The sequence below is a fragment of the Lathyrus oleraceus genome, chromosome 1 (genome assembly GCF_024323335.1).
Source record: "Lathyrus oleraceus cultivar Zhongwan6 chromosome 1, CAAS_Psat_ZW6_1.0, whole genome shotgun sequence".
NCBI classification, from domain to species: Eukaryota; Viridiplantae; Streptophyta; class Magnoliopsida; order Fabales; family Fabaceae; genus Lathyrus; species Lathyrus oleraceus.
Window position 1 is genome coordinate 47,664,269 of NC_066579.1, and position 25,138 is coordinate 47,689,406.

The following is a 25,138-nucleotide window of genomic DNA, read 5'->3' on the forward strand; positions in this document are numbered from 1 at the left end:
TCATGCAGTCCCTCGCCTAGAGTGAATGCCAAGAAAGATATAGTAAGAAAACTTAACAGAGTGAGAAACAAGCATCAATAAATAACATATAGCATCATGATACACAATTCAATACCAATTATCATGGGTTTTCACATGCAAGCAAGTAAAACACAATAACTCTATGCATCAACCCTAAATTCATGCTCACAACAAAATCACACAAAACCTAAGTTATGTCTACCTAGGAACCCACCTTGAATCAAGAGGATGATGAGTGTTAATATTGAAATCTTATTGATACATTCCTAATCTCTTTCTCTCAAAGTTTATTCTTATTATTTCTCTTTCTATTTTCTCTTTATTTTCTTCTTCTCCCAACTTATCTTTTTTCTTCTTAATAACAATGGCATTTGGTTGTTAAGAGAGAGAAGAGAAAATATCTGAAATTCAGATATTTATTCTAATGAGTAATTGGAGATTAATTAATGTTACCAAAATGGTCTTTCTTGCACAAATTTATAAAGGTCAATTGAATTGAATAATAATTACAATCATTTGAGTTCAGTAATTACCTTATTTGTTCCAACTGACAAAGAATAGAGCATTTAAGAATTTGACTCAACTAACAAGGTATAAATATTTTTAAAGGATATGGGATATTACACTACATATGGTAATTTGGATGGATACAGTGTCAAAAAACATAAAGTGTGTCCTACATGTGAATCTAATACATGTTTTTATTAACTTGAATTTAGAAAAAAGAATTCGACTAGGGAAATCGCATATAAACCTTTAATGGGAAATGAAGTTTAACAACGACAAGTACACCTTACTGTTGTTTTTCGAAAAGAATAAAAAAGGTCATGTTGATAGAAATATTTGGAAAAGGAGATTGGTGTTCTTCGATCTTCCGTATTGGTCTAACCTCAATACAAGATATTGTCTTAATGTGATGCATGTGGAGAAAAATATGTGTGATAGTTTAATAAAAACACTTCTAAAGATTCCAGTAAATACTAATTATAGTAAGAATTCTTGTTTAGATATGGTTGAGATGAGTATATGAACATATTTGACTCCAGAATATAGAGGAGAGAGAACCTATTTGCATCCTGCATGTCATGCTCTATCTAAAAAGGAAAAGAAAAAAGAGTGTTCGCATGGTATCAAAGTTCCCCAAGGTTACTCGTCAAACATCAAGAAACTTGTATCAATGAAGGATCTCATGTTAATTGGCTTAAAATCACATGAGTGTCATGTCTTGATGCAATAACTTCTACTAGTGGCTATCAGTGGCACCCTTCCCAAAAATGTAACACCAACTACAACCAAAGTGTGATTATTATGCAATTTTATATGTAATAGAAATCTTGATTTCAAAAAATTAGATGAATTAGAAGATGAGGCTGCAATAATCTTTTTTCAATTGAAGGTGTATTTTCCTCTATCATTTTTGACATTATGGTACACTTACTTGTTCATCTAGTTAGAAAAATAAGATGTTATGCTTCAGTTTATTTAAGGAGAATGAATCCAGCATGGTAATACATGAAGATATTCAAAGGATATATGAAGAATCATCAGCGACCATAAGCTTCGGTCATTGAAAGGTACATGATAGAAGAAGCTGTTGAGTTTTGTTAAAACTATTTGTTGGAAGCAGAGACTATAGGAATTCTAAAGTCTCATCATGCTGACAATTATGGAGGTAGAGGTACTCAATGCTTAAATGTTATGCCAATGCTTCATGATGTATTTCTTCAAGCATATTTATATGCATTTAATATGTTCCATGGATACTCATAAATAAAAATTATCATTGAATAAGTGAGAATTTATTGTTGATAGAGCATAACAAGAAATTCATAAGTTATTTTAATGAAAGGACTTCTAAAGATGAAAGTGAATCAGAGATAAATAAATCGTTGTCGTACATGAAAAGATTTAATGTGATAACTTGGATTGGGTATCACTTTAGTAAACTTTCCTTTTATACAAATAGAAAAGATGATTGTAACACAATGCAAAATATTGGGGTTATGGTTTAGGCTGAAACTATGTGTTTCTCTAGTATGAAAGATAAGAATCTTATATTGGCATATAAAGTTTTCTATGGTGTCATTGAGGAGATTTTGGAGATTGATTATGTTATTTTCATAGTGCCTTTATGTAAATGAAAGTTGGTGCTCAATAAAAATGGAACAAAAACTGATTAGTTAGGATTCACACGGGTTGACCATGCCAAGAAAACGCATATCACAGAACTGTTCATCATGGCTACCTAGAAAAAACAAGTTTTTAATGTGACAAACCCTTAGGACTTATAGAGGAGGTGGTAAATTATTCTCCAAGGAAAATACATTCCTCATATTGGTGAAAGTTTGATATACCTTTCACTCCTTATTACGCCACACAAGTGCCTACTTTATATGAAGACGTTGATATAGATGTTGTGCATGTTTTTCATGACGATCATCAAGAAGCCATGTGGAAAAATTAAAATTTATTATTTATTTTGTATTCATAATTTTTTTAATGTAATAATTTCTAAGGTTATTTGCTAACAATTATTATTATTTCAAATTATAGGTGTTTAAAGTCATGACACCAAGACACCAAGATATTATTATTTGAAATAATGCGTAAATAATGCCAAAAATGACGTTGCTGGGTATCGAACCCAAGACCTATAAATATTTTACTACGTTTGTTTAATACAACTATGACTATAGGTAGCATGCTTTATAGTTAAATACAACAGAAAATAGATCGTGGTTGTAAATAACACACTTTCAATCACACAGTACCTAACGCGGACATACAATCGTGATAAATTTCTTTCATAAAAATTCTCATATATGTTTTTCATTGTAGTGTCAGAATCGTCATGATTTTTTTAGAACTAATCTTTGGATGATTCTTAATACCATAAGAATATGTGGACAATGAACTACTCTCCTTTGAAATTCTCCATCTTGAACATAATAAGAATCATGGAACACACCCAAACAGAACAGGGTGTTTGCTCTGATGCCAATTGAAATTATATTCTTAAAAGGGTAGATGTTAGACCAAATGCTTTAATGAATGTGTCCAATTCTTATACCAGAATTGACAAAAAATATAAAACAAGATGATAAATTGTAAAGCAATAAAAGAATACCTAGGAATGTTAAGCCAATTTAGTATAAAGTGTCTTACATGAACATCCCCATGTTCGATGGCCATCTTCTTAATTCTACAAGTATATTTCTAATTAGTACTTTCCCTAAATATGAGAACCCATGTCACTTTCTCTCAATCACTAACCCTAGTGATCACAATAATAATAAAAATATTGAACATTGAGTTGCAACTCAACTAACAAACAAACTATACGCCTTTAGATATGAATGTAGGCGTTAGAGTGGTTCACAAAGAACAATATAAACAAAGACTCAAAGTATAAACCCTAACACACAAATCTTAATAAATTGCACACTTCAAATGTTAGATTTAATTCTCCTTAAATAACAATGCAACTTCAGGGCTTTTCTCCAATGGGATATTGATGGTGAGACCACGTCCTCCAAAAACATTTAATTTGTTTGAATTCAAATTGAAATCTCCATTTGGTTTGTTTTGGTCCATTTATTTATCCAAACAAAACTAATAAATGCATTACTAAAAGACAACAACAAGGATAATTAAAACAAAACAACAAAAATACGCTTAGAACAACATCCATCATGGCCTTCAGACAAATGGTATGTGTTGCACACATGTTGAAACATGTGATCCTACATGTGCCTTTTATTCACCAAAACATCTTGAAGACTCCATGTGGTTTTTCTTAATACAGGCAATACAAAAGGAACAACACTAATCTTTTCAACAAAATGATAAAGAAAAGGAAATTAACCATGACCACAAAACATACACTTATTTTGTCAATGGCCTGAGTCAAAATGATAAAAATTTAGTGGTCGTTATGCATGAAGCATATGCAATTAGGAATTTCATAAATCCATGAACTTGTTAATATGGTCTTGGATCTTCTAATCCTTATAGTTTGAATATTAGGTTGACCTTTGAATCCTATTTGAGAAGTAATAATTTGTAGTAAATTTCCTTTTGATGTGTTCAGTGTTTACATTTTAAGGTTCAACTAACCATTTATATGAATTTGATCATTTGCTATGTCTCTTTTGTTTACATCCCAATACATTTCAAAATATTAAATATGAATCTCAAGTATTTTGAACAATGTATTTAAGTCGCTTATTACACAAACCAAGTGAAGTTTATTTTTTATATGAGAAAGAATACATATAAACATGAAAATAGCTCTAATACACATATCATGTTATGTATTCATACAGGATTATACTAGTATATCCTCGCATTACAGGGATGGTTTATATAATCTTCTAAATTAGTTTATTTATTAGAAAAAAATTATCAATCTGAAGTTGGTGAAGTTGACTCTGAATCAGAATCTTAAGCCGGTGAAGCTGAAGGTGATGCCGAATCTGAAGCTAGTGAAGCTGAAGGTGATGTTGAAGCTGAAGCTGGTGAAGTTGAAGGTGATGTTGGATTTGAAGCTGGTGAAGCTGAAGGTGAAGTTAAATTTGAAGTTGTTGATGCTAAAGGTGATGCTGAAGCTGAATCTCCACAAACATGAGCTTTTCCTGTGACTAAAGGTTTGACATGAGAACATTTAGCTCCTGCTGGGGCTCCACAGCGTCGCACGGTACACCACTACTGCAAATAATAGTCACTCCTTTTGTTGTTCCAGATGTGCCCTTAATATTCTTAAATGTAACTTTGCCTATCTTTATTTGTGATGGACTCTAAACCGTACAAGAAATAATGTTAGTCATATAACTTCTAATTTTATAATTAATATATAATTAAAGATGATGTACTGATTACCTTTTTGGAACACTTATTCCATGGACAATACGCTTGGTCAATGATGATAGGGTTCATAACATCAACCATGGTAATATCATCAAAATGCATATCAATAATAGTAATTTTTCCTGGTGAATCAGGCCTAGTCTTAATCCTCACACCATTTTCAGTTTATTTTAGAATACAATTCCTAACTATTAAACCTGTTACATTCTCTTCAGTTGTTAACTTTCCAATGACTTTGTTGATGTTTCTTGTCTGATACAATTTAGAGAACTTCATTTTAAAAACTTGGGAATTCTGTAAAATAAGAAAATATATATTTAAAAAAGATAAATAATTCTACAATCGATTTTTAATACAACTATTTTTATAGGAAGAGTGTTATCCAGAATAATATACGCCAAAAATGACGTTGCTGAGTATCGAACCCAAGACCTATAAATATTTTACTACGTTTGTTTAATACAACTATGACTATAGGTAGCATGCTTTATAGTAAAATACAACAGGAAATAGATTGTGGTTGTAAATAACACACTTTCAATCACACGTTACCTAACGCGGACATACAATCGTGATAAATGTATTTCATAGTTGTTGTCATATATGTTTTTCGTAGTATTGTTAGAATCATCATGATTTTTTTAGCACTAATCTTTGGATGATTCTTCATTCCATAAGCATACGTGGATAATGAACTGCTCTCCTTTGAAATTCTACATCTTGAACATAATAAGAACCTTGTAACACACCCAAACAAGATAGGTTGTTTGCTCTGATGCCAATTGAAATTATGTTCTTAAAGGGGTAGATGTTAGACCATATGCTTTAACGAATGTATCCAATTCTTATACCAGAATAGACAAAAAATATAAAACAAGATGATAAATCGTAAAGCAATAAAAGAATATCGAGGATTGTTAATCCAATTCCGTGCAAATAACACCTACGTCTTGGGGGCTTCTAACCCAAGAAAAGAAATCCATTCTTCAATTGAATTAGTATAAAGTGGCTTACATGAACATCCCCATGTTCGATGGTCATCTTCTTAATTCTACAAGTGTATTTCTATTTAGGACTTTCCCTAAATATGAGAACCCATGTCACTTTGTCTCAATCATTAACCCCAGTGATCACAATACATTTCAAATTATTAAATATGAATCTCAAGTATTTTAAACAATGTATTTAAGTCGCTTATTACACAAACCATGTGAAATTTATTTTTTATATGAGAAAGAATACATATAAACATTAAAATAGATCTAATACACATGTCAAGTTATGTATTCATACAGGATTATACTAGTATATCCTCATATTATGGGGATGGTTTATATAATCTTCTAAATAGTTTTATTTATAAGAAAAAAAATTATGAATCTAAAGCTGGTGAAGCTGACTCTGAATCAGAATCTTAAGCCGGTGAAGCTGAAGGTGATGCTGAAGCTGAAGCCGGTGAAGTTGAAGGTGATGTTGAAGCTGAAGCTGGTGAAGCTGAAGGTGATGCTGGATTTGAAGTTGGTGAAGTTGAAGGTGAAGTTAAACCTGAAGTTGGTGACGCTTAAGGTGATGCTGAAGTTGAATCTCCACAAATACGAGCTTTTCCTGTGACTAAAGGTTAGACATGAGAACATTTAGCTCTTGCTTGGGCTCCATTGAATGTGAGATCAACATTATTGAACTCCACACCTTCGCATGGTACACCACTACTGCAAATAATAGTCACTCCTTCTGCTGTTACAGATGTGCCCTTAATATTCTTAAATATAACTTTGCCTATCTTTATTTGTGATGGATTCTAAACCGTACAAGAATTAATGTTAGTCATATAACTTCTAATTTTATAATTAATATATAATTAAAGATGATGTATTGATTACCTTTTTGGAACACTTGTTCCATGGACAATACTCTTGGTGAATGATGATAGGGTTCATAACATCAACCATGGTAATATCTTCAAAATGCATATCAGTAATAGTAATTTTTCCTGGGACATCAGGCCAAGTCTTAATCCTCACACCATTTTCAGTTTTTGTTAGAGTATAATTCTTAACTATTAAACCTGCTACATTCTCTTCAGTTGTTAACTTTCCAAGGCTTCCAACACTAATACCATGTCCAGGTCCACAATTCACATTTTCGACAGTTACTTTTTGGCTACCATCACCCAATGATATGCAATCATCTCTAGTACCAATGTTGCTATTAGTAATTGTAACACCATTTGATCTTCCTATATGGATTCCATCAATATTAGGACTTTCATCAGGGGCTATAACTGTGACAACATTAAATGCTATATTGCAACACGCCAAAACCATAAATTGAAAATATTTGTTGTCCTTAGATGTAACTCCAGTCACCAATGAGTTGGTGAGAGCATGAAAATAAATATTCTATTGGAAGGAATTCAACCAATAAATTTAATTGTAACTGTATAATATGAGTAAGATTTTTCATTATTGAATATAGTTATTTATTTGTGTTTACCATTGCACGTTTAGATGAATTAGTATCTTTCCAAGCAATTGGAGCATGTTTCCATGTAGCTGCACCATGACCATCAAAAACTCCTTTTCCTGATAAGGTAAAGGACTCTATAGTGTCAAACCTGATCCATTGTTCAGCTCCTTTAAGGTCATCATTGCTCATAGGTGCATCAATTGTGCCATCCACTTGAACTTCTATAGGAGCCTTACAAGGACCTTTAACTTCTAATAAACCCATTTTGTATGTTCCAGCCAAAATCAGAATTTTGGCCGCAGTTGTTGATGCACATGCTTCATTCCAAGCAGTTGTGAAAGCCTTATTGTATATGAAAGACATAATTAATTATAATTTATAAGAAATTAATTAATTTTCTTTGAATTTTCAACTCGACAAGAATAATTATTTCGAGTCATTAAATAATTATTTTTGATAAAAATACTTTAAGAAACAAGGATGAAATCATCTAGTAGGGTTCCTAAAGCGTAAAATGTGTAGTTTTAAAGTCACATTGCAATTGCAATCCGATGCAGATGCAATTATATATATATATATATATATATATATATATATATATATATATATATATATATATATATATATATATATATATATATATATATATATATATATATATATATATATATATATATATATATATATATATATATATAGTGTTGGATTAAGTTGATCTTCACTACTAAAAATAGTATGCTTTCCTTTGGAATTTTCTGTTGACATTGGTTCCAAGCTAAACCTTCGTAATTATTTAGGTAGGAAACCCGCAAAAACTATTCCACTGGTATACCCAGAGTTAAATCAACAACATATTAAGAATTTGTGGATAATTCTAAAACCAATATTTTAAGAATCCGTAGGTAAATCCACAACTAATATATTTCTAAAAAAGCTGAAAAAATTAATTATAGCTTTTAGACATCATCATTATATATTTACCATCATGGGTCTAATCATCATTTCTTCATCTTCAAGGAAAATTTGTGTTTTCATCGGCACAATTTGATACATGATGCACACCCAATATAAAGTAGTATATAGGTACATGATTGACAATTTGATCATATCCATTGAAAATTTCACTAAGTCCCATACCTGATTTATTTTATGTTTAACATCGTTGTTTTCCCCTTGGATATCTATTCAAAATGGATTTGACCTTGCCTTGTGTTTCTTTAGAAATTCCAGCTGATTCCTCTGTCGAATTTGCAAATTGGAATTTCTTTGCTAACAATAGTGTAAATGGTACTGATACATCTAAGAGCCTATCTACAATGTTATATATACATGTCTAGAAGAAATAATATACATAAATGGAACATGATCCACATGATCTACAACGGTAGACCACAATCCAAAAAGTTCGATCGCCAAAACATCAACAAGTAAGCTTATCGTTGCCTAATACATACATAGAATTACCTGAAACAACAATAATATTCAGGTGACATAATATTCTCAGCAAGTTCTCATATCTTATGGGTTCACTTGGCTCTAAATGGATCTCTTATCAATTTTTAACTTAACTCATTCCACTTGGTCCTAATTGGGCACACTTACAAAATATAAAAGAGACTTAAGCATTTAAGGGAATTCACACTTCATACGGAAAACACACAACAGGAGTTCACATAAGTCAATGAATCCTTATTTGGGAATGTCCGACAACGTATCTTTCACCGACCGATCCTACGTATTGGACTATGGACACTGGTAACAAATCTCTACTTCCTAAGACCATTACTCCCCGACCGATCCAAATTCATGCTCTATGAACACATGCCATGATTTTTCACATAACAAAGATTTTCTCTCCGACCGATTTGAATCCACTGACTATGGTCATGGGTCACAAGATCCACCAAATAACCATTCGCCCTCTCTGTTACTACTCTATATGAGTTCCGAACTGATGATACAAACAAATAAGGGTTGTTCTCAAATACACGTCTGGTTCATCAATCACCATGTGATGATTCTCATTGTCATACCCCAATTTTGTCTGGGCTTGTTGAAGCTTTCATTGGTGTTAATAACTTTAAAGCATGATGCACAGACTTAAAACATGGGGATCTTACCGAAGGAGGAAATTTGGGTTTTTGTTGTTATTTCCCTAAGTTATGTTTAATAAGGTAGCAAAACCCAAATTTGAGGGTCCATACTGGATCAAGTCAATCAAACCCTAATCCCTTGGCTGATAATAGTGGTGGACAATTTCATTAGCTTGGTAAATCGTTTGGATTTGAGGCATTTGATCTTGCCTAATCATGCCTTGATCATCAGGGTCTACCACGTATCTTGTTAACCGGTTGTACAGGCCACGTCAGTTGGACTCACCAATCCATTCGTATGCAGTCATCGTTTTGTCATCATGTCATAATAATTGTTCCGATTAATTCTAACCTCATTTTGATTTCAACTTCAAATTAACTTTTGAAGTTTTATCTGACTTTGAGGTTAGATTTGATATTTAAAGATAAATTTGGTTTTTTTTAATTGTTTCGCTCTTTCCCGAATTAATTTCAAGAAGTTCGAGTCGAGTTAAAAGATCCAAATTGATTTTGAGGAGATGAATTGGTTCTTTAAACATTTCATTTTTGTTAAAGCCCATTCCACATTTATTTTTCGGGCCCAATTCAAATCCAATTTTCAATTAAGTTGCTTCATAGCCATCATAATACAGTAGTCCAGTAAATAAGCCACATTATATTTAAACCCATTCTTTTACCATTAACCGTTATCCAATTCCATTTTAATTATGCTAATTTCAATGAAAATCTATTCACCAATACAATTGCTCCGATCCATTAAACCTATTTCTTTAAATCTTTTTTTTCATAAACCATTAAATTCATGGCCCACACGACTACCTCCCATTAGTTATCAGGTTTTTTTACCAAGATAACCCACTTTTTCGAAGAAATTCCCAAAATACCCCACTTTTCAGCAAAATTCCCAAAATACCCCACTTTTAGGAGGAGGCGCCAATTGAATTGGCGACCCCTCTTAAAAATTGCAAGGAGGCGCCAATTGGATTGGCTAGGGCACCTGCCCTAGCCAATCCAATTGGTGCCTATGTGTTATTTTTAAGAGGAGGCGCCAATTCAATTGGCGCCTCCCTTAAAAAAGCCTCAAATGAAACCACCTCCAACATGAAAGTTGTAGCTCTTTTCAAGACAATGAATTTGGATATAGATTTTGCATCATTTGGATTTTTTATGAGAAAGTTATGGGCAGTTGAAGTTGGACTTCTGAGTTTTTGAACTGTTATCTGACCTATAATGTTTTGTATTATTGCATGTGTTTCCTTTAGGAATATGAATTTTTGTTCAACATAACATTTGAAGTAGACATCTTAAATTTTCCAATGCACTTGGTCCCAGTTCAAAATAATTAAAAATGAGTGAGTTAGGTCTTTACGAACTTGGCCCAAAATTAGGGTTTATGTCAAAACAAGTGTATGTGAATTTTGCCAAAAGGGACCAACTTCAAGCCCTTCTGTTTGAATGATAAAAGCCTCAAATGACAAAACCTTCAGCATAAAAGTTGTAGATCTTTTCAAGATAATGAATTTGGACTAAAGTTTTGCATCATTTGCAATTTTTATGAGAAAGGTATGGGCACCTGAACTTGGACTCTTTGACATTTTAATTGTTATCTGACCTATAATGTTTTGTATTATTGCATGTGTTTGTGTTAGAGTTATGAATTTTTGTCCAACATAACAAGTGAAGTAGACATCTTAAATTTTCCAATGCACTTGGTCCTACCTCAAAATAATTAAAAATGAGTGAGTTAGGTCCTTGCGAACTTGACCCAAAATTAGGGTTTCTGTCAAAACATGTGTATGTGAATTTTGCCAAAAGGGAGCAAATTCAAGCCCTTCAACATAACAATAACAAGCCCTTGAATTAGGGTTTCTGACCTATAATGTTTTGTATTATGATATGTGTTTATTTTAAGTAGACATCTCAATGGAGTTTCAGTCAAAACATGTATATGTGAATTTTGCCAAAATGGAGTTTAGACAAAGAAACTAAATGCTTGGAGTTTACACAAAGATAAATTTGACATAATATGAATTGATATTAATAAAATTTGGATTTTACACAAAGAATCCTAATGGTGATGACCGGGATCACCTAACCGACCTCCGGTCCCACATCCCCTAGCTATCATAACCCTTGGCCCTAACCCACGTTGACGATTTTGCACCGGTGTTTGTTCATCTGATGGTCCAGGAGCGTCATTACCTCCTACAGGAGAAGATCTGTTGAGGTATTCAGCCAACTCAGCATAGTCTTCAGTATTCAATGATGGTGTACCGGTGTAACTGAGCTCATGACCCATGCCAGAGAAGTTGGGGTGTGGTTGACTCATGGATGGGCGACCGGGACGGTTGAAGGGAGACATGGGTGTGAATGATGGGTCTAGGAACGGTTGGAAAGGTTGTTGGGGTGTTTGGAAAGGGTATGGTTGTGGGATGTTTTGGTATTGTGATGTTTGGGGTTCTTGGCTACGGTAGGAGGAGGGGCGGTTAGTGTTTTGGCTAAGGCGACTTTGGTAGGGTGAAGGTGTGGGTGCGAAGCGATGTTCGGTCGAAGGTTGATGGTCCATTTGTTGGTGATGGTATGGGGGATGTTCTTGGTATTGGGGTTGGGTGAATGGCATGTTTTGGTTGTATGTTTGTGTGTTTTTGGAAAGGAAAGTTTGACGGATAGGTGGTTGTGAGTAATCGGGTTGAGAATGTTGTTGGGGATTAGATGTTGATCCTTCTTGTGTGTAACTTGTCTGGCGTGGGTCGTAGAGGTACATATCATCGGCGATGAATTGAAATCCAACCGATCTATACCAAGCCATATAAGTACGACTTGGTTTTACCTCATTTGGCATGACTGTGTCAGTTAAGACATGGTCATGACGGTGCTTCCACTTGCGACACTCTGATCTTGCGAAGGTTTGCCAAGGGTTGTAGTTCCATTGGTCGTTCACTTTACGCATATGCCATTCTCCTAGGCTAGCTGGGGGGTCTGGGATATTTTGGACCATACCGAACTGCAGCTTCACACGATCGGTGTTGTGCATCTCCACTGTTGTGAATCGTATTATCGGTGTGCATGTTGTCCATACGGCTGCGTCTTCAGGGTTGATCTGATGCTCATGATCCATATTAAGGTATGGACGCCAAATGAACTGAAATGTTAAAGACAATAGGATTTAAATGAATGTAGAAAAAGACAATAGAATTAATGAAGTTATTTTGCTTACGTCTGTCGGTCGAAGGTGATCCAACAGGTTGCGATACTGAGTAATACAGTGTCTCGGACATCTGCTGTAATTCATACCACGTGCCGACCATCTACACCAAAAAGTTAAAATAAATTAGTTATGGGTACTAAACTGTAAGGAAGGAAGTAAAGATATAGCAATTTAAACAACTTACTTTTTTGCATATGGAAAAGTGAAGGGGTTGTTATTGACCGGTGCTAGAGACGGTAGTCTTGACCATCCCCATGCTTGTAGCAAAACAGCACATCCAGAAAATGTAGAAGTGTCTTTGTGGGAGTTTTTGCACAACGAACTATAGAGATAGGCTAGACATGCAGATCCCCAACTATAACTACCTATTCTATCTATATGTCTAAGTAAAGGTAAGTACATAATATGCATGCTAGAACCACTACCTTCGGGAAATAAAAAGGATCCTAGTAACAACATAATGTAACACCTAGTTTTGATTATTCGAGCATCTTCGATAGAATGCTCATCTAAATATAAACTATTATAATATGACTTTAGGCGTGAGAGTAGTATACCTTGACCTCTAGCATTATCATCTAACAAATCAGTGTTTAAAAGCTCCATGCAAATTGAATTTGCATAGTTGGTCTTACCATTAACAACTTTTCCTTCAATTCGTAGTCCTAAAAGCATGTAGACGTCTTCTAACGTCACGGTACACTCACCGGTTGGAAACCAAAATGTGTGTGTCTCTGGCCTCCATCTTTCGCATAAGGCTAGAATGAACTTGTTATCTATAGACCAAGACATAATCTTGCTAATGTGACCAAAACCGGCGAGTTCAACATAAGGTTGAATCATCGGGTCCATTGGGACAAATTCGTGGACTCGAGTTCGAAACCTTGATACATCCTATAATAGAAATAATGTAACACTTGACTAAGTTGGTATTTCAAAATAAAATAGGGTTGGTGGAGATGAAACATAAAAAATTAGTATAAGAAAAAACTTACGTATGTTGCGATGTTTGCAATTGTTCCTCTGTGTGCTTCGCCCATTGTGAGTAAAGACATATTGTTTGGGAGTTGGTGTAGATGAAATTGGAAGATTTTTTTGAAGATGAAATTGTAAAAGAAGTAATGTCCATGAAGTAGTGAGAATGTTGGTGTGGAAGAATTGTTGAAGGAGTGGATGAATTTATAGGCAAATGGAGGAGAGCATAAAAAATTGTGTTTGCATGGTGTCTCCACCTCATTTGGCGACCATGTACAATAATAAAGAGGGGGCGCCATTCAAATTGGCGACACCATAGGGTACATGCATGCAAGGCTAGTTCTGAATGCTTGGTTTCGAGGACTGACTCCATGGGGGCGCCATTCAAATTGGCGACCATGTGCAAGCCTTAAGTGTAGGCGCCAAACCAATTGGCGCCACCTTCTGCATGTCTGACACGTGGCACTGTTGTCTCCTGCATGGTGAACAACTTACTTATGGATGGCTTGCATGATTGACACATCATCTCTGACCATCTTAGGTGTCCGACACGTGTCTGTCTTGTCTCCTGCATGCTGATGACTAACTTCTTGATGCCTTTCTTGGTTGACACATCATGTCTGACCATCTTAGGTGTCCGACACGTGGTTGTCTTGTCTCCTGCATGCTGATGACTAACTTCTTGATAGCTTGCCTGTCTGACACATCAACTCAGACTGTCTTGCCTGACTGACACATCATCTCAGACACGTGGCTCTCTAGTATCCTGCATGCCGAAGACTCACTTCTTGATAGGTTGCCTGTCTGACACATCAACTCACACTGTCTTGCCTGACTGACACATCATCTCAGAACTGTCTTACATGTCCGACACATGGCTATCTTGTCTCCTGCATACTGAAGAGTCACTTCTTGATAGCTTGCCTGGTTGACACATCAACTCACACTGTCTTGCAGATTGACACATCATCTCAGTCACGTGGCTCTCTAGTATCCTGCATGCTGAAGACTCACTTCTGTCTTGACTAGCTAGCATGATTGACACATCAACTCACACTGTCTTGCATGACAGACACATCAACTCATTACTAGCTAGCATGCTTGACACATCAACTCACACTGTCTTGCATGACAGACACCTCATCTCAGAACTGACTTGCATGCTTGACACATTATCTCAGAGTAGCTTCAATGTCCAACACATCATCTCAAAACTAGCTAGCATGTGAGAGACTGATACCATCTATTTAAGTGTCTTACTATCAACATCCAAGACACTTCACTCACATTCATCTGCACTTGCAAAATAGTTTTCATCTCCAAAATGTGATCTTCATCAATATACAGTGTCAACGTTCACTGCAACGGTGAAACTTTTGAGTCTGAGCTTCATGGTTTTTGTTTTAGAAACACTGATACCATTAGAGTCACGATGAAGAGAAATGCAACCTTTTTGCATTTGAAAAAAAGAATACAATCCTTTATAGGATCAGGTATTGTGTCAAAGATGACATATCAAAATCCTATATTTTTTGAGAATGGTCAATGCAAGTTTTTCCCCCTTAAGATACGAGACGATGAAGATGTTCAAAACATGTTTCTTAGTCATGAACCTTCAGGCATGGATTGTATCGAGTTGTACATTACTCTACAACCATGTATACCGTCTCAACAGTCTCAACTAACCGATCAGGATGCAGCTGGTGAAGATGCTGCAGATGATGCACAATGGTCAGATGAACTCAACCCAGAAGCAGAAGTAGAAGTCGACGTTGTTGATGAAGAAGAAGAGGAGACCGAGATACAGGTTGATCACATCCTGAACAACGACGATGAAGATGAGGCTCAACCACCACCAATACCTCCTAGTCATGCCTACAATCCTCCTCAACATATGACAAATATGGATCTTCACGACGATGAAACGTCCGACAGTGTCTTCTATAATCCGTATCCGAGACCAGTAGGCGAATTAAAGGTGGGAGACATGTTTCTTACCAAAGAAGAATGTGTCTTGGCAATCAAAAAATTCCACATGAACAACTTTGCTGACTTTACAGTGAAACGCACTGATTCTAGAAGGTATGTTATCGAATGTCGTAACATGCTTTGTAAGTTTCGTTTGGCTGCATCTTACAAGAAGAAAAATGACTCTTGGGAGATCGCTTCAATAGACCACCTCACAGTTGCGTTGCAACTAACGTTGAACAAGATCACCGTAAACTGAGCACAACTTTGATATGTCAAGACATTCTGCCATTGGTAAATAAAGACCCATCAATGAAGGTGAGTATAATTATATCCCATATCCGAACAACATATAATTATACTCCATCTTACAAGAAAGCATGGATTGCAAGGACAAAGGCTGTTGAACAGGTTTTCGGCAACTGGGAGGATTCATTCAAGGAATTACCACGGTTTTTATGGGCACTAAAAACTTATGTCCCAGGAACTGTGGCAATTCTGGAGACAGTGCCAGCAATGATGCCAGACGGAACCTGCGCTACAGGTAATAGAATATTTCACCGTCTCTTTTGGGCATTTGACCCGTGCATCAAAGGTTTCGCTTTCTGCAAACCTCTCCTGCAAATTGATGGCACCTGGTTATACGGAAAATACAAGGGTACTTTGCTCATGGCAGTTGCACAAGACGGTAACAACAATGTATTTCCCATTGCCTTTGCTCTTGTTGAAGGTGAAACGGCTGGTGGATGGGGTTTCTTTCTTCGACATCTCAGAACGCATGTCGCTCCACAAGCCAATCTATGTTTGATTTCAGATAGACATGCTGCCATTGAAAGTGCCTACAACAACCATGACAACGGATGGCATGATCCTCCTTCTACACATGTCTACTGTATCAGACACATTGCACAAAACTTCATGCGTGCTATAAAAGATAAGAATCTTCGCAAGAAGGTGGTGAATGTTGGGTATGCTTTAACTCAACCGTCATTTCAATATTATCGTGATGAGATTCGACTGTCTAATGAAGACGCGGGGAGATGGATAAATAACATCCCAGTAGAGCAGTGGACAAGAGCATTTGACGGTGGTTGTCGATGGGGCCACATGACAACAAACATTGTGGAATGCATGAACGGGGTTTTCAAAGGGATTCGAAATCTGCCAATAACCGCCTTGGTAAGATCAACCTATTATAGGTTGGCTTCTATGTTCGCAACCAGAGGTGAAAGATGGAGTGCAGTGTTAATATCCGGACAAGTATTCAGTGAGTGTTGCATGAAGGTCATGAAAGAGGAGAGCGTCAAAGCTACGACACACGCTGTAACAGTGTTTGACCGTCATAGACAAAATTTCAGCGTCCAGGAAACAATGGGCAACAACGAGGGGAGACCAAATTTAGCCTACGCTGTTAGACTACACAGAAGTTGGTGCGATTGTGGAAAATTTCAGGCCTTCCGCATACCTTGCTCCCATGTCATTGCAGCATGCGCTTATACTCGTCAAGACGCTTACACCCATTTATCTGATGTGTACAAGGCCAACACCATCATGAATGTATATAGTCAAAGCTTTTCAGTACTACCAATGGAGGATTACTGGCCTCCATATGGAGGAGATATTGTTTGGCACAATGAACAAATGCGTAGAAAGAATAAAGGAAGGCCAAACAGCACACGTATCAGAACAGAGATGGATTCCACAGATAAAATGATAAGATTATGTAGTATCTGTCGTCAACCAGGACACAACAAAAACAACTGTCCCAATCAAGGAGCATCATCTAGATCTTAAGATTTTTGTAACATTTTATTTAGATCTTAAGCTTTTTTTAACATTTTATCTAGATCTTAAGCTTTTGATAACATTGTATTTCTGTAACAATCAATAATTATATATCATTAAGTTCTTGTTACAACGAGTTTCATAACCAACATCAGTACAAAACATCTGAAAACATAAATAATTCTAACTGATTACAACAATCAAATTAATGTCGTCTCGACCGAACATCATTTCCCTAGCATCCTTATCAGTCTTCATTCGCACCCAACCAAAGATAATGTCAAGTCTCTCAATACTTCTGATTTTTTCCCCTTCTGGTATTTTCTCGTCTAACCATCGAACCAGCTCCCTCTTCAGTTGATCTAACGTGGTGATGTTCCAAAACAGCATCACCAATTGAGGTTTGTCTCTCGCATAAATCACCTTACCGTATCGACGACGAACACCAAACATGATAGCCAAATGATTATATGAGTTGTGGAACAATAGGTCACACAACGCATCTATTTATAAGACAAAAAAGGCATTTTATGAGGGACTCGCCAATTGAGTTGGCGACTCCTCTTAAAACCTACACATAGGCGCCAATTGGATTGGCTAGGGCATCTGCCCTAGCAAATCCAATTGGCGCCTCCATTCAAGTTTTAAGAAGAGTCGCCATATGAACAACTTTCATGTTCATCAAAAATCCATTTGAAACTTGGAAGCTCATCATTCATTTCAAAACATTATAGGTCATTTTGACAGAAACCCTAATTTTGGGTCAACTTTGCAGGGACCTAACTCACTCATTTTTAATTATTTTGAGGTGGGACCAAGTTAATTGGAAACTTTAAGATGTCTACTTCAGTTGTTATGTTGGACAAAATTTCATAACTCTAAAAGAAACACATGAAATAATGCAAGACATTATAGGTCATTTTGACAGAAACCCTAATTTTGGGTCAAGTACACAGAGATCTAACTCACTCATTTTTAATTATTTTGAGGTGGGACCAAGTGCATTGCAAAATTTAAGATGTCTACTTCAGATGTTATGTTGGACAAAATTTCATAACTCTAAAAGAAACACATGAAATAATGCAAGACATTTTAGGTCAGATTACAGTTGAAAAACTCAGAAGTCCAACTTCAACTGCCCATAACTTTCTCATAAAAACTCCAAATGATGCAAAATTTATATCCAAATTCATTGTCTTGAAAAGATCTACAACCTTCATGTTGGAGGTTTTTTCATTTGAGCCTTTTTTAAGGGAGTCGTCAATTGGATTGGCGCCTCCTCTTAAAAAATACACATAGGCGCCAATTGGATTGGCTAGGGCAGGTGCCCTAGCCAATCCAATTGGCGCATCCTTGTAATTTTTAAGAGGGGTCGCCAATCCAATTGGGGCCTCCTCCTAAAAGTGGGGTAGATTGGGAATTTTCCTGAAAAGTGGGTTATTTTGGGAATTTCTTCGAAAAAGTGGGTTATCTCGGTAAAATTGCCTTAGTTATCATCATAAAAACCAATTCCCAGGTACAACTATTAGTTTGTTTTTGGAAATAACAAGTAAAGTCAATTGTCCTTTACTGCAAGTGGGAATCATAGTGTAACCCATGTGATCCAAGGTTGCACTCAAATAAGACAAAAAGAAAATACCATCGAAAAGAAAAAGCTGCAAGAGGAAATAGACTTGGTGAATGGGAATGACCTAATGCATAACAGAGAAACAACATCGACAGCAAAATGAATCAAATGCGCTAAACGAAAACGACTATAAGCTGCATAAGCCAATAAATACAAGGTTCGCATCAAAAACCGAGCAATGCTGCCACAGAAGAAGAGCTCAAATGGAAAATAAGTTGCGTTAAAAATAAAAAAGTAACTATCCAAAACAGATCCGCTAGCATAAATTCATAATAGTCAGTTTCAAGAGGGTACAATGTGCGGTAATTCAAAATCAAGCTAAAATCTAAAACCCTCTAAGCATTCATGAGGTATTTGACACAGCGTCTAAGTCCGGATGCGGTTCTTGACCATGTCAAAACCCAACCGTGCCAAAATGTTGCGCTTGATGCCATATGCAACAAACTGTCGACTCACAAACATTCCAAGTTATTCATTTTGCATACAAAACGAAAAAAAAGATTAATGGCGAAGAGCAAAATAGTACTAGAATCACACGACAAGCTGAGAGTATAGCTAATTCGGTTTTGCTTTCTAGAGGAAGCTAAATGCTAAGCACTCGCAGCATGGAAAAATCGTTATGATTTCGCAAAAAAGAAAGCCTACAATGAATTCTATCATGTTTTTAGCTACTAGAAGATCGAATTTATCAGGTAGTTTGGGTTTTGTTCGCTTTTGAGCCTAGACGGAAGATGCTATTCAATTTAGTACTAAAGACGATGAACAAAATTGAAACCTCCTCAGTTGACGTAAAAGATCTCTGTCATTTTGTTTAGGGTCAAACACCGCTACTAGCCTTGTCGAGGATTCTTCCTTGCATCACCCCATGTCACCAATGACGCTGCAAACCAAAACCTGCTGCAAAACCACAATACAAGTTAGCAGCAACTACAATCAAACAATCTATTTAAATGGAAACATGTGTCGGCTGCAGAACCAGAACTTACGACATAGCAACCACAGGCTACCCTTTAGAAGCACGCCGTGAACTGCAAATCCAAGAGCCAGTTGCGTCTTAACCGACTATTTATGAAGGAGTTCAACAAATGCAAAATACCAAGTTAGAGTTCAAGACAGACACGAAAATCAATAACATTACAAGAAAGAAATATACAATCCTTAAAGTTACATTCTCAACACAAGATCCAAATGACCGGATAGCACGAAAACCAAATTACATCCATAATCAAAGAAAATCCAATTAAAATTGTCGGCAGAGGACCAAAAGAGAGTAGGACATTTGGAGGTTCTAATCCAGAAATATACTTGAGAAAACATGATTAAATAATTTCATCTTCAATTAATTAGCTAATTAATCTTGACCAAACTTTTTTTCCGACTAAATCTTCACAAGTTCAAAACCAAACGTTTCTTTACTAATACTGCCTAAAAGCTCTTAATTCTAAGTTAGAAATGAAAAGGAGCATAAGAAGCGTCCGCTTCATTATCTCTTGAGAATTCGAATGATTGGCGCACACCACATTGCTCGAATTCTTGTCACCCAATTAAAGATTTAATCGTACAAATTCAAATCATTTTCCGAATCAAATATAATCTCTAAAGACTTTACTTCTATAATTTAAATTTTGGATGAAAAGGAGTGTAGTATGCGCCTGCTTCACTATCTCTCGAGCATTCGAATAATTGGCGTTCACCATATTGCTTGAATTCTCGTCGTCTAATTAAGACATTAATCGTACAAAAATCAAATCATTTTTCTAAATTAATATAATATTTTTTAAACATTTTAATTTATAAACTTTGGATGAAAAAGGGTATGGTAAGCATCCGCTTCACTATCTCTCGGGTCTTCGAATAATTGGCGTTCACCATATTACTCAGATTCTCGTCATCTAATTAAAACCTTAATCATACAAATTCAAATTATTTTTGCAAACCACTTATAATTTCTAAAAGACTTTATTTTAATAATTTAAACTTCGGATAAAAAAGAATGGGAGGTATTCGCCTCACCACCTCTTGAATAATTGAATGATTGGCGCTTGCCACATTGCTCAAATTATCAACCACCGATTAACATACACTAAATGAATTTGGATAAAGGAATGGGTGGCACACGCCTCATTGTTCCTCGAATAAGCAAATAGGAGGCGCCTGCTTCATTACCGCGCATATTCTATTTTCGCAAACAAATTTTCAATAATGAATTAAACTGAAAAAGGAGTAGAAGGCGCTCGCCTTGCTATTTCTCGAAAGGTTGAATGATTGGTGTGCACCATATTGCTCAATGATTTTAACGTTCTTCTTCGAAATACCAAACAAATATTAAACCTTACTTCTCTCCCCTGTGTTATCGACAACTTAACTCTTTTCGAAAAGAACACTGTTGAATCCTTTTTAGCGCACACAACAAACTAGTGCTTAAGCCTCCTCCGAGAGTAGACAAGCCAATGTTTAGCCTTTAGAACGCGATCGAAATAGTCGTTCATAAAAAACACCAACAAAATTGTAGTTCCCCGAACTACGAATACTCTGACTTCGTTATTGCACTATAAGGATACGTAGGCACGAGATTGCGAGATCGTGCGAGCATACTAATAAAAAACTTCCCTTTTCCCCCATCTGAGGTTTCCATCCACCTCTTTTCAATACTTTTATCATTCGAAGAAAACAAACAACATAAGCTAACAATTAAACCGCAAATCAAACTAAAAGGTTCCCGTTGAGTACAACGGACGTGAGGGGTGCTAATACCTTCCCCTTGCGTAATCAACTCCCGAACCCGAATATGGTTGCGATGACCATTATCCTATTTTGGAAATTTTTTATCGATATTTTCCTATTCCTTCTTTGGAATATATAAAGTTCGGTGGTGACTCAGTTCGAACTAATTTTTTCCGCGACCATCGCAAGGAATCGTATTTTTCGAGATGCGACACTCATCAAACACCATGTAATCATATCAGAATCACCAATGGTTGATATCATAACTACCATGTGGTTCTATCCGAATTAGAATATATTACAAAGTATTTTCATTAAAGCTAGTTGAATCGCAACTTTGGTATTGTTCTCCATCAATGTCTTGGGCATTCTCGTAGATGGAATAACTCTTCTCTAGAGACTACTCGCTCACGGATGCACACAGAGGAGCTTATTGCATTCGAGTATCACAACCTAAGTTATTTACCATAACCTAAGTCATCTTTCTAATTCCATTCACATAGATATAACTTTAGGCTTACTCTCACTCATCATCAAGGAACTTGGTTTATACATTAATCATTCGATTCATACACATCATCACATAATTCATGATACACACATAAAGTTCATTACCATTATTCAATTGATATTTTGAACATAAGCATGGTTTCTCTTTACCAAAAAGGTGGAGTATTATACTAGTTTTCCAATGCATATGTGTTAGCTTGGAGTTCTCGACCTGCAAAGTTTAACAAAGAGGATATGACACTAAAACGAGACTTAGTTAAAACTGTAACAACAAAATTCAGTATCTACAATTCATCTCTAAGATTTTGATGATAACAAAGGATGAAACAAAATGGTACCTTAACAAAATTTATCTAAGTATGTTGGACTCTAATAAAAAAGAAGTCAGATAGACATATATCAGATATAGACACAAGTTCAGAATGACCACTTAGAAGGTACTCAAGCAGAAGCTCTGACTATGAACAAAGGAAGCGTACAAAGTTCAACGAAGAAAGAGATATTAGACACTTTGAAGCGGAAGAACACACTCTAGGATCTGAAGCTTTTACACTCTGACGTAATCAATCAGGAAGACATCAAGAACCTCTGAAGTTAGTCTGCTGTAAGCAACTATCTGAAGATGTACATGCTGAACAGAAACTCTGATTTCATGAAGGCTCTGATTCAGAAATGATCACTAAAGACTTAGCTATGAAGTATTCTATTTATGGCAAGAATCTAATTTTGGAAGAAATTTAAAGCACCCCAAATTGTTATGGAAAGGACACAAAGATTAATGACATTCATTTTCCATCATTACTAAAGATTCTTTCATCCAACAGTCTCTCCATCAACCCCTATATATAGGATGGATCTCTTCACAAACAAAATAATGAAACACACGAGAATACTGAAACTAATCTCATATCTCTTACGCATTCTCCTTTCACACGAGTTGCTTCTATCAAGTGTGAACATTTCTTTTGTTCTTATATTGTGTAATTTCTGCCTACCTAGAAGGACTAAGCATTACTGCAGTTTTACTTACTTGCTGAATTCTCCTTAAGTGACTTGTGAAGTCTGTAAACATGAGAGGTCTAAGAGATCTTTATCCTCTTAGACGATCAAATGTTGTAATCTTTCAAGATTAGTGAGTTAAGTCCTTATTGAAGGCAAAATACCCTTGGATAAAGCTACCTGAGAGGGCTCATCATAAGCGTTCCCACTTCGTAGGGTAATGGCATTGGCTTGTCCTCTCGGATTTTGTTGAGGTTGTCCAGGGAACTGTCCTCCAGGTGTGGTCTGAGGGGCTTGGTTTAAAGCTACCTGAGAGATCTGGGTTTCAAGCATCTTGGTATGAGTAACTATTTGGTCAACCTTGGTTCCAAACTGGGTAATCAGTTCATTAACAGGAATGTTTTGGTTCATGAACTCTTTATTTTGTTGGGTTTGAGCGGTGATAAAATTTTCCATAATTTTCTCAAGGCTCGGCTTTGGTGGCACAGGTTGCATAGGTTAATTTGATCTTGGGGCTTGATAACTAGGTCTCGGAGGTGCATTATTTTGGATTGGGTTATTGTTTCTATAGGAGAAGTTCGGGTGATTCCTCCATCCAGGGTTATATGTATTCGAATATGGGTTCCCTTGGGTATAGTTCACTTGCTCAGAGTGGGTTTCGTTTAATAGACTGCATTATGCAGATTGGTGTCCTTTGGTTCCACATATCTCACAATCCAACAAAACTGCGGCTATAGTATTCGGGTTTATGCACATATGCTCGACCTTAAGGGCTAACACGTCCATTTTAGCTTGCATCATGTCTATAGAGCTTAGTTCATGCACTCCTCCTTAGGCTTCCTTCTTCTCAACTGTCGCTCGTTCGACTCCCCATGATTGATGGTTTTGAGCCATATCTTCGATGAGGGCACTAGCTTCAGGATAAGGTTTGTTCATCAGAGCACCGCCTGCGGCAGCGTCGATGGTCATCTTGGTGTTATAGTGAAGTCCATTATAGAAGGTTTGAATGATTAACCAATTTTCTAAACCATGATGTGGGCATACTCGTAAGAACTCTTTATATCTCTCCCAAGCTTAGAACATCGATTCTCTTTGGTTTTGGGTAAATCTAGTTATATGGTTTCGAAGAACGGCCGTCTTACTTGGGGGAAAATATCTAGCAAGAAATACTCTTCTAAGGTTATCCCAAGTCGTAATGGAATTGGGTGGAAGGGAATCTAACCATGATAGGGCTTTATCTCTGAGGGAAAAAGGGAATAATCTTAAACGTATTACCTCAGGAGAAGCTCCATTGGTTTTAAAAGTGTCTGCAAATTGAAGAAATATTTTTAAATGTTGGTTTGGGTTCTCAGTAGCGAGACTTGTGAATTGTCTCTGTTGCACTAGTTGTAACAGGGAAGGTTTAAGTTCAAAATTATTAGCTGGGATGGTTGGGTTTACTATACTAGAACTAGGTTCTTCGTTGGATGGTTGAGCGAAGTCCTTAAGAGGTCTTTGGTTTTGATCTTCGGCCATAGCTCTCTTAATTCTATGAAAGAATACACGTGCACGAGCGTAACGTTCAGGTTCCGCCAGAGGGTATACTAAGCTTAAACTTTCGGTGCTGCGAGTTCTTCGCATTGACCGGCGGTAAATAGCCTAAGTCTAAACGATATAACAACAGGGAAATGAAATTTGACGAAATTGGTCCCCGGCAACGGCGCCAAAAACTTGATGCGTGCTTTTCGCAAGTATACGAACGCGTCAGAGTAATATAAAAGATTGTCGAATCCACAGAGACCAAGTGTCAATCTATCGTTATCTATTGTTATGGTGTTTATCAAAGGCAATCGAATTAGGTGTTTTTAGAGTGTGCAATGAAAAGTAAAGTATTGAATAAAGTTCAATTAATAAAGA

General features: G+C 36.1%; 1 protein-coding gene and 1 non-coding gene across 2 annotated transcripts; one reads left to right on the plus strand and one right to left on the minus strand.

Annotated features, from left to right (window-relative positions):
* Window positions 1-6,505: 6,505 nt before the first annotated feature.
* On the minus strand, window positions 6,506-7,716 carry LOC127090690 (polygalacturonase). Its single transcript, XM_051029409.1, has 3 exons — window positions 7,381-7,716; window positions 6,768-7,286; window positions 6,506-6,685 (listed from the first exon to the last, which is right to left on the minus strand). The coding sequence occupies exons 1-3, from the start codon at window positions 7,714-7,716 to the stop codon at window positions 6,506-6,508; spliced, it is 1,035 nt and encodes a 344-aa protein (XP_050885366.1).
* A 16,550-nt stretch (window positions 7,717-24,266) lies between these two features.
* On the plus strand, window positions 24,267-24,373 carry LOC127116529 (small nucleolar RNA R71). Its single transcript, XR_007801358.1, has one exon. It is a non-coding gene; the product is annotated as a small nucleolar RNA R71 (small nucleolar RNA).
* Window positions 24,374-25,138: the final 765 nt, after the last annotated feature.